Raw genomic sequence first — 14945 nt, 5'->3', positions numbered from 1 at the left:
GAACCTACCTAGGTAGATTCTACAACAATACCATCTATCGATATCGTCCATTTCGCTGCATTAATTCGCCGTGGGTCCCTCTATCTTCCAAGTTCCCTTTATCAAAGACAAATATAACATCTACATGTTGAATTGTGTTCAGCCTATGCGCAATTGCGATTGTGGTTCGTCCTTTGAATACATTGTTCAGGGTTATCTGTACTATGCTCGGAGGCTAAGGTCTGTAATATGACGACCACCAACGAGTATGCTTCCCTGCTGGGGATCGTAGAATCTTTCTAGTAGAGAAATAATCGTAGATTTTCCAGAGCCTAAGCTGCAGATTTATCAGTGGCCATGGTACCATCCACAAAGATAAGGAACATACAGACCAGAAGTGCTAACTAATGCTGCGTACACGCCGGGTTGGATGCTGAAACTGACATTGTGCAAGGCCAAAACCTCGGGTCTCAAAGGATAACTGAAGCTCACGTTGCGGGATTCAACAGACCAGTCTGACTGTGGCAAGGTGCTGCCACCTTCAGACGACTCGTCAATTCTGCGTTCACGATCCGCCAACATACGTAGCCATCCCACCGCTCGACGTCCCTTGGATATGTCCCCTGTGAAGCTAGCGAGCGTTCCAGCAGACTGTACGCCAAAGATGACTTCCGCAAACACAAGAAATAATTGAAATTGTGAATACTCTCCGCTGAACAGCAGCCTAGAACCGTACCAAAATGCAAGCGCCCTGGCGAGGTACAGTGCTGATTGTGTCCTCGCATAAAGCACGGAGTTCCGCAGATTAGCCTTCCAAGGCTGCCTGAGCTGGTCGCGATGGTGGGCTGCGTACCGATCTAAGAAGTACTCCTCCATTTCCAAAGACGCAACAGTGCGGATAGCGTTGGTGTATTCGCAGGCCAAGCTTGCAGACTTCGCGTTATACGCCGCCACTGCCTCGCCAAAGTCCGCCATTACTTTGAAGCGCAGGATCCATGTTCCCAAGATCACTGGCACAGCGCATACATAAACAAGTGTCAGTTTCCATCCCACGGCAAGGGTGATAATTATACCTCCGACGACAGTAGCGAAACTGCTGACCAGCACGCCGAGCGTGGTTCCCGAAATTGCTGTGAGATTCTCCGTCTCCGCACTTAGGAAGCTCACTAAAGATCCGGGATCGTTTTCAGTCTTATCAAGGAAGCTAATATACTGCTTTAGCATGCTTCGAAATGCCATTTCCCGCGCACGACTGAGTAGTCGCTCGCTACAGAGACCAAGTGCAATACCCTCAACCATCTTAACCATTAGTAGTAACAATGCTAGGCCAAGGTACAACAGTGCTAGAATGTTTATATCGTGTCGGATTTGGACATGTTCTGTCAGCGGCTTGGACAACGCAATAATTGCTTTGGCGTATAGGGCGGACTGAGCCGGTTGGGCTAACCCTGCCAGGGAGCTCATTGTGAGGCCTGCAGCTAGAACGCGCCATTCTGGTAAGTTGAGTCGGGAGACAAATGATAAGTTGCTCCAGAGGCTGTATGGCTGCGAGTACTGATCTTCGTGTGTATCGGGTGGCTTGTCATTGATTGAGTACTCGAAGGGTTCGACAATGGGGACATCCTTGAATAGCTCTGCCAGCTCTAAGCAGGTATTTCCAGAGTCTCTGTCCGTTGACGAGCTATCCATTCCACCAGCCTGGGCTAATACCAAATTGTGGTATGAGCCACCTAGCTCCATCAATTCATTGTGGGTGCCTTGCTCGGAGATCTGGCCACGGTGCCAAACGATAATATTATCCGCGCTCCTGACGGTGGATAGTCTATGCGCAAAAATCACTGTTGTCCGCCCTCTGGATGCTTGGTCGATAGCTTGCCGCACGGCCTCCTCCGACTTTGAATCTATCGCCGATGTTTCCTCATCCAGGAGGAGGATTTTTGGGTCCCTGATAATTGCTCTAGCTATTGAGATACGCTGTTTTTGCCCACCAGACAGTAGCATCCCGCGAACTCCAAGCATGGAGTCGTAGCCCTGGGGGAGCGCGGATATGAACTCGTGTGCGTTCGAAAGTTTCGCTGCCTCGGTAATTCTTTGCGCGCGTTCCTCTTCAGAAGCATCGGCAAGAGGAGAGTGCATGAGGCCTAGTGCTATGTTCTCCTTGATCGGGCCGTGGAAGAGTACCGGCTCCTGTTGGACCAGCGCAATTTGCTGTCGTGGCCAAGAAAGACTAAGGCTCCGTATATCGTGGCCATCCACTATCGAGCCCTCGACCGGTTCGTAGAATCTCTCGATTATATTGATAATTGACGATTTTCCGGACCCAGATAGAACGCCCCCGTAATGACAGCCAAAATGATGGTCAGGATGCCTGACAAGGTGATTTCGCCAGAAACTAGAAAACGAGAACCCATCCAAAAACATAGTCCCGAGTTCATGTATACGAGACACATGCGAATGGCAAAGAGTGCGCCAATTTCAATCTTCGCTCGAAATCCCCGGCGACGTGCCTCGACTAGATTTGCACTATACTTCTCTGCCATCTTGTCTCTCATCCCTAAAGCAACAGTATCTCTGATTGTACTGAGTACTTCCTTGGCAATTGAGCCACTGACGGCGTGAACGTCCTGCGCCCTCTTCTCCCAGACAGTAACCATCACGCTACCAACACACATGATGACAACGATGGCCACCACCGTGCTCAGACATATCATTGTAAGTTTCCAGGATTTTATGAATCCAACCAACAACGCTGTGATGAACGTAATGGTCCCAGTAAGTACGAGTCCGACCTTTTCTGAAACCGCCGACTGGACAAGGTTGAAGTCCTTGCCAATTCGCGTAGCCACTTCGCCCGCCCCAAGTTGATCGAAGCAGCCAATGTTCTGTCGAAGCATACACTTCAGGTGCTCTTCCTTTGCTCTCAACGTTATCTTCTCCCCAGTGTATATGAATAAACTGATGGAAATATAATTGAGAAAGAAGACTGCGATAGCGAGGTAGACATAGTCCAACACATAGAATGTTATTCGTGATCGGAACAGAGCTGCAATCGTGCCATCTATGCCGGTGTTTTGAAATGATTCAGAATTACTGCCAAATACGAGGGCAAGCAGGGGAAAGCCAGTCTCTGCAGCAATTGCAGAGAGGCATGCAACAAGTGTCAGGACCTTTTCTAGAGGTGAGGCATAGCGGTACAAGTGTATTAACATAGCCCTTGATGTTTGAATGTTGATTTGATCTTGGAGGATGTTCATGATGTATCTATAGATGGCCGCTGCTTTGACTCATCTGTTGGTGAACTAAAGTGACTGCTCTGTAACAGTCCCCAATCGTGTTCGGCCTCACGAGGGCTTCGTGCAATAAGTTCAGTTGTGGAGTGACATCCATCGCTGTTGCGTCCGCGACTCATAATCAGCCCATCCTCGAGGGAATGGCCGTATTCGAGATGGGTTTCAAACAGGTCGAAGTTTGAAGTGCTCTATCTACTTAATCTATTAGTGAGGCATCAGCACAGCTATTGTTTGCTCCGGTTATGAATTATAAATAGATCTCGTCGTGTCTCATACAGATCAGGTGGGAAGGCTAGACACAGCACAAAAGGAGCTACTTTCGATCCATTTTCGTACCGTTTCTTCTTCTGAGTCATGACAGTCATTCAGATACAGTGGACTAATCAACAATACATATTTTACAAACTTTCGTATGGAAATTTACTGGATTTACGTACGGTTATTCTCAGCTGCAAAGTTCAGCTTCACTTTTGATTTTTCGATTAATAACCTACAGTAACAAGCACGGGTCTCAGCCGCTCATTATATTAGATTAACACGTGTGAATAATACGTACAGTACCTCTGTCATTTGATCATTAGTCCTTTTCAGGGTGAAATAATGTCACTTTTCAATGCTCCTTGACTTACTAGAGCATTTCATATCAGATACCTTCTCTTCTCGCAACAGAGAGCACCTACATTCAGTAACAGGTGTCCTTTGAACGCCATGTCAACATTTCTACCCCCTTTCCTGAGCTTTGTGTTTGGAGTCTTTGAACCGATTTCCATGTTTATTCTGACTTCTCCCATCTTGAATCCGTTCTAAGTACTCTCAAAGTCTCGCAGGCGTAGCGCATGCGTTTTTGTACACGGAGGACTTTGTCTCGCAACAGCTCGGTCCATCCACTGTCCCAGCTACCCTCAGCCCGACGCAGTTCGCTCACTTCAAGAACTATATGAATGATATGTACCTAGTAGGGGTTGAAGACTATATAGTTCTTAAATAAGCAACATATCGAACCATATATAGTATATTGACTAAGGCTTGTGTTCGTAGGGGATTTCTACGTCATCTTTCCGGATGTCACTTCGGAGTAAGCTGATCCTGAAATGGATGTGTGCATAATAAGATAGTTGCTATTTTTATGCCACTATTTACAAAAAAACCTGTTATCTTTCCACTTAGCTGAACCCTAATTAGAGCGTACAATGTATCACGTAGCTATTTGTCGCTGGAAAAATCTTATAGGAGGTGCAAAAAAGTCCTGTTCCCTTCTTATCAAGGGAAACTGCGCACTTTGCCCCTTTTTAATGAGCATTGATAGATAATAACGAAAGTTGACTTTCTTCTTGGGCTGTATAAGGTGGAACTATAGTTCTGGACTTGCGCTCCTAACTCAATGTAAGTAGCTAAGCCATACCTATACTTGTATAGTTATGGGTCGAGCATGGTTTCACGCATACGTACCTGTACGATTAAAATTAGGGCTACACACCGACTCTGCTTTAATATGCCTATTATGTGTTGCGACCTTTATATTTAACAAAATACCGTTAAGTTATACACTAGTACCACGCACGTGCAACTTTAACGAGTCACAGGCAAAATATGATACTCCAATATAAACAAGCCTAATCTAGGCCCCTTTCCTTATACTGGAGAGCTGCATAATGAATGTATCGAGAAGCAAATATGCGTCGGATCGCCTTTCCATATCGAAGAAAGACAACGAAGATCATTAGAATAGCAATTGCCATGACCAAGATAGTGATGAAGGTATTTTTGAGACCGACCTTTGCAACCCAGGGGGCGAGTGCGAAGATGAATGCGGTACTGAAGGAATTCCGGATGAAAGTAACACCCACGATTGCGTCTCCAACTATCTATACTGATGTTAGAACATGGCCATGGAAAAGAGAGAGAAGACTTACTTCTTTATATGAGTCGGTTAGGTAGGTGACGGTGACGGTGTTAATTGGGGTCACGCCGACGTTATATAAAGCCAAGCCGACAGCAATAACAGGCCAGGATCGATGGTCATTAAGCCCAATAGCAAATAGAAGAGCACCAACGATGACAAACGGTAGAAAGGGAATCATACACCATAGGCGCATCTCTGGCTCGAAAATCCCATGGCGCCGTCGAGAGAGAAAAACAATCCACCAATCGCTTAGTGGGCCGACGATGAGCGCACCAATAGTGACCCCAATTACTCTAGGGAGGTTCATGAGCCCAACCTGATAGGGAGAGAAGTTGTACGGGTGTTTAGGGAGGTATGCGGACATAGTAGTGGACATGACATCTCCCAGTGCCACCAAGATGCCGTAAACAAGAGCCGTCCAAGCGACGGCGGGAATTGTTGCCAGAATGATGAGAGGCTGATACATATGCTGGAAGAAAGAGTGGTTCGTGCTAGTAGATGACGGCGTAGTGTTTGCCAATATGTCTTCATGGGGATATTGCGGTTGATTGTAACAGGAGTAGATGTGGGTGTTTTCTCGGGCAATTCAAATGAGGCACGACCTAGGGCGCCTTGGTCCGCATTTGTTTGCTTGATCTCAAGCTTCCCCAAGTTCTCGTCTTTCTTGATGTCTTGGTTCCGGTCTTCCTTCTTCATCATTATATTCAATGGGTGAACCTCCTCTGCAGCTGGAAGTGAAACTGGTGGACAGAACTTTGTTTCTTCATATCCAAAGCCGACAACAAAAATGTTAACGCCGAAGATGATGGCGTTCAACCACCAAATCCATCTCCAACCAAGGCCACTAGCAACAAACCCAGCAACAAGAATTCCTAGGTAACTAGAAAGAAGCCATGTCCAGACGTATAGAGAATTCATTCTTCCTCGCTGGTGCACGAAAAAGAGATCTGCGATAGTCATTTGGACGATGACCTCCGCCAGACTTCCAAAGAAGCACTGTATAACGTTAATTGCCATTAAGTCCCCCACAGTTTGCATTTTAGCAGACCATATCGAAACGGCAAACTGAACCATCGTACTTAGTAAATACAACGGTCGACGGCCAAATTTGAGTGCAAAGGGAATCAGAATAACGGAGCCAACTGCCAAAGCTGCACAACCAGCAGCATAACTGTCATTTAGGATATCGTTGGTATATCCAAGTTCCTTCTCCATGGGACCCCATGTCGGAGAATTTGCGTTGATGAGCTCGGCGACCATGGCAACATAAAAGCAGACTAATCCCATATTCAAACCTTTGCGCCATCGGGCCCAATTGAGGGGATCATTGGGATCGTCCGAAGGCTGGGGCTGCAGAATGATCTCTCCTCCTTGGGACGCAGTGATATCCGCAAGAGGAAGTGTACCAGGAGGCCACATTGTGGTACTATTCGTGGGGCCGGGAGACATATTGAAATGGGCAGAAGGACACTCGCAAAGGACAGACAGACTAGAAGCTAGAATTATAATCATCGATACAGAACCGGGCATTCTGAGGATATAAAAAGCCTCTTTCCAGCAGCGAGAATCAATGATAAGCATCCATTTTGTCAAAGCTGACAGGCATTAACGACAGAAAACGCATATATAATGGTGATACTATTACAGAGTATCTTATCACGCACCAACGTGAGGAGTAGTATCAATCACTTATCGATTTGTGGAAAGTTCCGACTGGACCCGCCTAAAGAGGAATTAAATGCTCCCAAGATTGGCCTAACTGGTGGTGGAGCAGAATCCCACGACTTTATAATTTTTGATTGGAGGCAAGTCCCGGACTGCAAAGCAAACTGGATGTACTAATGCTGGCTATCAGTTTGACCTCTCTGTTGTAGTCAGATGTCGCAAGACCTCGCAATATCTATGGACCAGACGCTGACTGGGGGGAAAACCACAAAGTTTTTATGTAAATAGACTCTAGGCTGATGATGCAATCTATCCACGTATCAAGAAACCTTTTCCTTTATTTCACGTCTGTGCCAAACTCAGTTTAACATTACAATAAAGCCGAAAAAAATGGCATATGCTGCTTTCAAGAACTATGGCTTCCCGAAAAGGACCGGATATTCCATTTCGCATTGGCTGCAATCTGTGGAAGGCGATCCTCTTCTCGAGCATCGAACAACATCTGAACTACCCCAATCAGCAGATGTAGTGATCATTGGATCTGGAGTGAGTACTCATCTTCCAAGGTTATTCTAAGGAAAAATATGATCGAAAAGAGGACTGAATGGCTTCCGATGTCTAGATGTCCGGAACAACAATCGCCAAAAACATTCTAGATACCTGGCCGGAAAGAAAAATAGTCGTCCTTGAGGCTCGTCTATTTTGCTCCGGTGCCACTGGTAGAAATGCCGGCCATTGTAAACCTGATCAGTGGCGGGGATTTGTGAACTATGAGAAAGATTTCGGCACTGAGCAGGCTCTAAAGGTATGGGGGATTATTAAGCAGTATCAATTAATATCTCTATTTTTCCATCGGCGTTAATGTGGGCTTTAACAGATCCTGTACAATGAACAACAAACATGGACTGAAGTAGTACGCTACATTAATGAAAACAACGTTGACTGCGAGCTTTGGACCGGCGATACACTCGATGTTCCACTTGATTCTTGGGCTGCAGAACTTGCTAAGGAAACCTTTGAGCGATATAAGGCAGCCGGGGGCAAAGTTGACCATATTAAGGTTACTCAAGACCCTGAGGAGGCAGCAAAGGTTTGGTAACGATATCTACGTTTGCTTGAAACTGACTGACTGACACGATACACCACCAGATATCGCAAATCAAAGATGCACAAGCATGTTACGCCTGGCCAGGATCAACACTTCACCCATGGAAATTTGCAGCACATGTTATGCGTGACAATATCATGAGAGGCGTGAACCTCCAAACAAACACCCGAGCTACTGCTATTATCCGTTCCGAAAAGAATAAACACAAGTGGGTTGTGAAAACTGAACGTGGCGACGTCGAGTGTTTGAAAGTCGTTCACGCATCCAATGCTTATAGTTCTGCACTTGAACCATCACTCCGCGGTCTAATTACACCATGTCCTCATATGTGCAATAAAGTCGTTCCACCCAAAGAGAGTGAAGGCTTTTCGGAGTTGAAGGGCTCTTATGGCGTCCTCATTGGTAAAGAGAATTTGATTACTATCAATCCTCGTCTCAATGGAGACGGGGCGGTTCTATTCGGCGGCAGTAATCCTGGTCAAAATGATCTGTTGAAATGGCTTGAGAATAATTCGAATCGACGCACCGACGACGGTATGACTGGATTTGACTCAATCTCTAAAGCTGTTCAGGAGTTTGCCGTAAAAGAACTGAAAGGATGGTCAACAGATGATATGATGAGGAGGGAAGAGACGTACAAGCATGCCTGGAGCGGTATTCTTGGACTTGTAAGTTCCTTTATATCTCTTTCTTTTGCTGTGCTACTCCGAATAAGGAGCTGAGAAGTATAAAAGAGCGCAGATGGGCTTCCATTCGTCGGGCAATTACCTGGACTCCCAGGCCAGTGGGTTTGTGCTGGGCATCACGGACAGTAAGTCATATATTCCCCAATAGGTTGTAACTTAAGTTATGCTAACAATACGATCCCATTAGTGGCATGGCGCGTATCTTCACAGCATCATCGGGCTTGGTTAAATTGATGGGGGGCAGTCCTTGGTCTGACACGAAGCTGCCTGAGGTATTCCAAATCACTGCAGCAAGGGCTGAAGCACTGAAAGAGGGCTTGAGAAAATCATCTGCAGTTCAGGCCCGTATCTAAGTTGCACAGTTCCAGGCTTTCCGAGTCTTATGCACGGTAGTTTTGACGTAGTACTATCAGTCACTCTTCAAGGGAAAAATTTTGGCTCACTCTCTGCTGATTGCTTCAACTCACGCTCCAAAAGTTCATAATCGTAGCTGGAAATATTGCAAAGATTCATCTGCGGAGTTCACAAGTCAGAAACACTGCTCCCATATTCATCGTAAAGGTCATAATGCTCAAGACGGGAGGTTTATTTGGAACCTCGAAATTTGAAAGTCTTATAGAGAGGTGTATGCCTAGCTGAGATATCGTATAATCGCCCGATTATTTGCGTCTAAATTCGGCACACTAGAAAATCCCATTCTGATTGATCCAGAGTCCAGACTGACCCAACCTTGGCAACTGATAAACCCATATCACATCCACAAGAGTAAATTAAGACCCTCACAGAGCAAGTCACGCAGTTCATCCGCGTTGCAGCGGTCTATTTTTCTCATATCAATTGCGAGACCAACAGAAACAAGGCCTGCTGAGAGTTGGCTCCATGTTCCCACATGCGGGACAGAAAAGACCCTCATCCGGAGGGACTCCGCGCATACCGTCCGGAAACAGAACAGCTATCGCTTGTGCAAAATGCAAGGAAAAGAAACTAAAGGTGAAGAATATACCAAAATATTTAGTCTCAGGATCTGCTAACTGAACGATGAAGTGTGACAATGGAGCTTCGGGATGTACTAACTGTCTCCGTGCTGGATCCGGTCAGTATGATTTTGCCACTAAGTTAAGAAGACATTGATATGTTCCTGTTTTCGATGTTTACAATAAATTACAGTCTGCCTCGTGGAAGATCCCGTAACAAGGACATATCGGCCGCGAAACTATGTTGAAAGTTTAGAAAAACGCGTGGCTCATCTCGAGAACCTTCTGAAGCAACGCCGTCCAGACATTGCCAATAGTGACCTACCTCCACATGATAGGTCCCAGCCTGAAATCGAGTCAGACTACCCTTCTGTACAACAACATACACAGACGCAGGATGTTCAGTATAGGAATCAGCCAGCGTCATGCACATCTAAAAATGATAGTATCAATGAGGATAACGATGGCCTTGAGAATTTGGCATCAAAAGTCGGCTTACTAAGTCTAAGTGCAGCCGGAGCAGAGCCTCAATATTTAGGCACATCTTCAATCTTTGCTTTTTCGAGGTTGATTAATTCAACCCTTCGACAGGTGGTTTCCCCCGATCTACCCGCAGTCAACTCGCTCGACGCATCTGGGAATCGGTCTTGTCTTCTTCCCTCACCATGTTTGTTACCTGATTATGACTCAGCGGTGCAACTTAGTGATGTATATTTCCAAAATGTCAATACACATTACCCCTTTTTGCATGAGGCAACATTTAGGGCTTGGGAGTCAATGCTTATTATGGACGAGTCCGTGGGAATAGGGAATTGTCATCCAAACTCCGTCTCCCTGTTCTTCTTGAATATGGTAAGATAGGGAATGGTCTCGTGCTTATGTTACAGAGTAACAGCTCACTGTAATAGGTATATGCTGTCGGTGCTCTGCTTTTACCCAATCTCGGATACTCGGCCGAGGTAAGCAGATAGTTCCTCTAAAACATTCATAAAGCTGACTGACCCTTGTGCAGAGTCTATATATGTCGGCACTTATGTACATCGATGATATACTAGCCTACGACAATCTAGAAGCTGTGCAGGCCATCCTGTGCTGTGCAATATACTCTGTCAGGTCTCCCACTGGCACTTCCCACTGGTAATTGACAAGATGAAAAATGTCCATGGATAGAAAGAACTCTTTGCTCATTATGTATAGGAAACTGGCTGGTTTGGCACTTCGCCAGTGCATTGATCTGGGCTACCATCGTAATACGAAGCACTTTCCACCGTTTGGAGATGTATTGGGGGTAGAATTACGCAAAAGGGTGTTTTGGTGCGCCTACGTTTTAGAGACTCAAGCCGCCGTCATGTTGGGTCGACCTCTAGGGATCCCTTATCAAGAGGTTGATGCTGAAGTATGCTCTGATTCTTTCTCGGTTCCTGTTGTGGTTATATTATTCTAACGCATTCACATACAGTACCCAATCGACATTGATGATTTATGTATCAGAGACAATGAGCTTATTGGAACACCACGAACATCACCAGCCGATGCACCAAACAACATGACGAGAGCAATCCATACGTTTAGGATTCGGCGCCTGTTAAATCGAATTTATACCCACCTTTACTCCAAACCCGACCCGCGTTGTGTAGGGAAACACGACCGGCAGAGAGACATTCGAGGTATCCGTGCTGAGATAGAAAACTGGCGTACTGAAACTCCGCCCACACCTTCCCACACAAATGAGGAGCTTGTCTTGTTTACAACAGAAGACTGGTATGATTTGGAGTATTACTACACAATCTTACAGCTCTATCGTGGGCAGATCATCGATTACCGGACGGACACTCCGGACAGCGTTTTCCTGGAATGTCTCGGGGCTGCAGAGAGCATTTGTCAAAGGTACCGTCGCCAATTTTTAGGAAAACGGACTAGCTGTACCTGGACAGCTCTACACGAGCTTTTCCTCGCGGGACTGACGTATCTTCACTGCCTTTGGGCATCATCCGCAGCCCGAAATGCCTGTGGCTACAGGCGAGCAAACACAACATGTAATGACTGCATCATCACCCTGGTGATCATTGCAGAGCGGTGGGATGCTGCTGCACCTTATCGGGAAATATTTATGGTGCTCGCTAATCGAACAATATCGATGATGAGTGGAAGGGTTATTGAGAGCGCATCCACAAACATGACTTCCTCTTATCCTGGGGGTGGCGATGAGGAGGACCTGACGGTGTGGTTGGGAATGGTGGCTGACGCAGGAGTGCTTCACGGCTATAACGGACTTTTTGACCGGTCTAAACAGATAGTGGTACCATAAGACTCCAATCTTTTTTTCACGATTCATTCCGACTGTAGTTGGCATTGAACGAATGTAAAGCTCGGGATAGCAGGAGCAGATATACTCTATACAGCTTTATACCTAGACATCTTACTATTAGAGGAAAGGTGCGCAGATGGTGCCGGAGGTTCAGTGAGGTGGCCGTCCCTGCCTGCTGTCTACCAATTCAGTTGTTACTCCAACAACTTCTACACGCCCTTCTTCACCCACGTAGTGACCTTTCTTCCTTGTTTCCAACAACATTTCTCTCTGTGAGAGTCATATTTGGTCTGCTGGCTCCGTTTCACAGTGCAAATAGACTAACTGCTCGTAATTTACAGGGTGCCGAACCTACATTTTCGTAACACGAGTATTCTCCCAACAATGTTAGATACATCTCTTCAAAATGGATAAGAAAGATCTTGGAGGTGAGTGACTGGATCTGAAGCAGATCCATACTTCTGCTGACATAGACGTACTGCGATTTAACTAGCGACGGCCTCGAAAGCGTTCGCAGAACTGAAGGAAATGCTCAAAAGGGAGATTGATCCGGCAGTGTTATTACTACTCGCTAGTGATATGCTTTAATAGTCACGGCTAACACCGTTTATCCGCAGTCAAACTTCCTGTCCCTCCAGCCAACGACCTCTACAGCTGTGCTATATACCTTCATAATGAATTGAGCAAGCACCAGGTGCCTTACTATTTCTGTGGTGGCTTTGCATGTATTACTGTCGCCATGACCGCACGCACGACAGCCGATATAGATATTGCCGTTCCAGGCGGCGACCAAGGATACGGTGTGCTTCTCGACATTTTTTTCACGTTACCCGTTTATAATGGATACTGATCATTACCTCCTCGGCTCACACTACTTCTTTGTTGAGTCGTCCGGTCGATTCGTCGAAGTTGATGGCATTCGGGTGGGATCGCTGCAACTGAACACCCTTAGCGCAGTCGGTTTGCTGAAGCTAAAACTGAGCAGCTGGGCGAGCACGACTCGCCGTAAAGGACCAAAGAGGAACGGTGATATGACTGAGGTACGGTCTATCCGGGAATGCATGATCGGAAACGGGGAGAATATCAAGTTGAAACAGTTGGAGGATGATGAAGCCGAAGGCCTACGGGAGTGGGTAAAGGAATTTCAAGACTTGAAGCAGTGGCAGGAGTTGGATTCATCCTACAAGAGCTAAGAAACGATAGCAAATGACAAGGTTGTGGCTAATCTTGACGCTAAATGGGATATGATAGAACCGGCAGGATAGCAAAATCAAGGAAAAGGTAGCAAGAGATTGCTAAAGGCAGTAGTTGTAGGTGAATTCTTACTCTGGCCGTCCCAATGACGCTTACCCACCACTTTACGATGAGGACGTAAATTACCACTTATGTTCATTAAGGAGAGTGATAATACCACCTTGCACTAAGTGAACTCTAATCCTAAGGAGCACAAGAGGCCAGAATGATCGCTCCACAAAAGCATTGAACTGTGATCGTTTCTCTTCTCTTGACCTTGTTTCAACAGCGGGGCTTGCTGCTCTCTCCTCTGGCTGCTCGTATTCACACACATACCTGGTCGTATCACCTGGATATCGTAGGCCTTCAGCCCAACCACAGCCACCTTGTCGAGTCGGTTGGGCGCAAATGGCTGGTTTCCGTCAAATCCCTAAGTAAAGCCGCTTCATCTGGATGGAGCTCGGCCCATACGTCTACGAGGCAGTTTGTACTGACGAGTGTGTCGTCCTCAGGAAGAACGGAGTTAAAGTCGCCCGCCACTATACCACGGCCAGCGGCGTGAAGGTAGGACGCAACAACGGAGAGCTGGATGGGGCGCAGAGACGGCTGGATCGGAAGAGAATCCAAATGCACGTTGATGAGACGGACACGGGAAAGACATCTAGATGAGGTTAGAAGAATGTCACAGCAAAGCGCATCTCTTTCAAAACGACTGGGATATTTGGCCCTCCAGATTGGACCGAGAGCCGCATTATTAGCAGCGCGGCCTACATCGTCTAGCCGCAATCTTGACACAAGCGTCATATTTGCGAAAGATTGCGTTCCCCAGTTGATAGTATCCGCTTCGCTCGAGTACCAGTGATCGCGGAGCCAAGGTATTGCTAGTAAAGTGGTCAGAGCAGGCCGTGATACTTCCTGGAGGAAAATAACATCGACAAGTGGAACCGAATTCTGGAGATGCGATATAATAGCAGAGATACGAGTCTCTGATCCGGACGCAGTGGCATCAACATTCCATGTAACAAGGACTAGCCTGGAGCCTTGAGCTGGCCCGACATCTACGCTAGCACTGCTTTCCTCTTGAGTGGTTTCGTGGGGCGGGTTAAAGGGAATCCATCTGTTGGAGAATGAGTCGAATCTATGCCATGATTGAAAGACCGGCGAGGCGTTGACCTCTAATGCGGGCAACGGAAACGGAACGTCATGCCACCATCCAAGAACTCGGGTTCGGAACCGAGAAAAGAGGCTCATTTCCACTGGAAAATCCAAGAAGACTAGGAACAATCAAGAAGAACGAACGAGAGAGAGCGAGAATGCTGTTACGTGAAGCTAACTAGAAACAGAAGGAAGATCGGCTTTGCATGCACTATCCTTCATTGGGAAGGCGGTTGAATGGCTAAGCCAATATATATTTGAACTTGAATGATGAAGTCTGTCATCATAGTGTTCAGACGCTGTGTACGGCTCGCAGCAGTGAGCGACTGGGTGATTTGGCGGCAAAGGGTTGTCTGGGTGGAAGGGAGAATGTCCCTGAAGATCTCAAGAATTTGAAAGTTGTGTTTGGGGTGCTTAAGAATTCCGATCATTCTAGTAAGCCGATGGCTGGACTGGGGACCGTGGATGAAGTTATTCCCTTGGTAAAGGGGGCGTTCTGAAGCCCAATTGAGTACACTCTACGACTTTGTACTTATTATTCTTATTCTGATATCAGATACCACAAAAGAGGAGATGTTGATATCAACAAATCCTAAGAGTGGCCTCTCGCATCCTTAAAGGTTTGGGATAGGGCATGCGAGGAC

General features: G+C 46.5%; 6 protein-coding genes across 6 annotated transcripts; 3 read left to right on the top strand and 3 right to left on the bottom strand.

Annotated features, from left to right (window-relative positions):
- Positions 1–201: 201 nt before the first annotated feature.
- On the bottom strand, positions 202–3233 carry TSTA_054810 (multidrug resistance protein 1, 2, putative; the record flags this gene model as incomplete). The annotated part of the gene is made up of 3 exons (XM_002487037.1): positions 202–316; positions 368–2371; positions 2428–3233. The coding sequence occupies 3 exons, from the start codon at positions 3231–3233 to the stop codon at positions 202–204; spliced, it is 2925 nt and encodes a 974-aa protein (XP_002487082.1).
- A 1600-nt stretch (positions 3234–4833) lies between these two features.
- On the bottom strand, positions 4834–6802 carry TSTA_054800 (uncharacterized protein). Its single transcript, XM_002487036.1, has 3 exons — positions 5489–6802; positions 5183–5465; positions 4834–5134 (listed from the first exon to the last, which is right to left on the bottom strand). Exons 1-3 carry the CDS (start codon positions 6751–6753, stop codon positions 4883–4885), a joined length of 1800 nt encoding a protein of 599 aa, XP_002487081.1. The 5' UTR covers positions 6754–6802; the 3' UTR covers positions 4834–4882.
- A 425-nt stretch (positions 6803–7227) lies between these two features.
- TSTA_054790 (uncharacterized protein) lies at positions 7228–8984 on the top strand (the record flags this gene model as incomplete). The annotated part of the gene is made up of 6 exons (XM_002487035.1): positions 7228–7383; positions 7460–7642; positions 7715–7927; positions 7987–8613; positions 8680–8756; positions 8819–8984. The coding sequence occupies 6 exons, from the start codon at positions 7228–7230 to the stop codon at positions 8982–8984; spliced, it is 1422 nt and encodes a 473-aa protein (XP_002487080.1).
- A 698-nt stretch (positions 8985–9682) lies between these two features.
- Positions 9683–11956, top strand: TSTA_054780 (transcriptional activator protein acu-15, putative; the record flags this gene model as incomplete). Its single annotated transcript, XM_002487034.1, has 7 exons — positions 9683–9728; positions 9799–9943; positions 10016–10457; positions 10514–10564; positions 10618–10742; positions 10803–11001; positions 11065–11956. 7 exons carry the CDS (start codon positions 9683–9685, stop codon positions 11911–11913), a joined length of 1857 nt encoding a protein of 618 aa, XP_002487079.1. The 3' UTR covers positions 11914–11956.
- Positions 11957–12752: 796 nt separating this feature from the next.
- Positions 12753–13106, top strand: TSTA_054770 (uncharacterized protein; the record flags this gene model as incomplete). Its single annotated transcript, XM_002487033.1, has 2 exons — positions 12753–12953; positions 13011–13106. The coding sequence occupies 2 exons, from the start codon at positions 12753–12755 to the stop codon at positions 13104–13106; spliced, it is 297 nt and encodes a 98-aa protein (XP_002487078.1).
- Positions 13107–13447: 341 nt separating this feature from the next.
- On the bottom strand, positions 13448–14523 carry TSTA_054760 (endonuclease/exonuclease/phosphatase family protein; the record flags this gene model as incomplete). The annotated part of the gene is made up of 2 exons (XM_002487032.1): positions 13448–14420; positions 14481–14523. 2 exons carry the CDS (start codon positions 14521–14523, stop codon positions 13513–13515), a joined length of 951 nt encoding a protein of 316 aa, XP_002487077.1. The 3' UTR covers positions 13448–13512.
- Between the last annotated feature and the right edge of the window lie 422 nt (positions 14524–14945).

The sequence above is a fragment of the Talaromyces stipitatus genome, genomic scaffold, assembly GCF_000003125.1.
Source record: "Talaromyces stipitatus ATCC 10500 scf_1105507295487 genomic scaffold, whole genome shotgun sequence".
NCBI classification, from domain to species: Eukaryota; Fungi; Ascomycota; class Eurotiomycetes; order Eurotiales; family Trichocomaceae; genus Talaromyces; species Talaromyces stipitatus.
The sequence above is the reverse complement of the archived record's forward strand: the minus strand, read 5'-3'. Positions and strand labels throughout refer to the sequence as shown.

What these genes read in the sequence shown, in the direction of transcription:
- TSTA_054800 (XM_002487036.1), bottom strand. Translation starts at nt 6,753, where the DNA reads ATGCTTATCATTGATTCTCGCTGCTGGAAAGAGGCTTTTTATATCCTC. An exon ending in TAACCGACTCATATAAAGAA is followed by an intron (nt 5,135 to 5,182) that starts GTAAGTCTTCTC and finishes ACATCAGTATAG; the next exon opens with ATAGTTGGAGACGCAATCGT.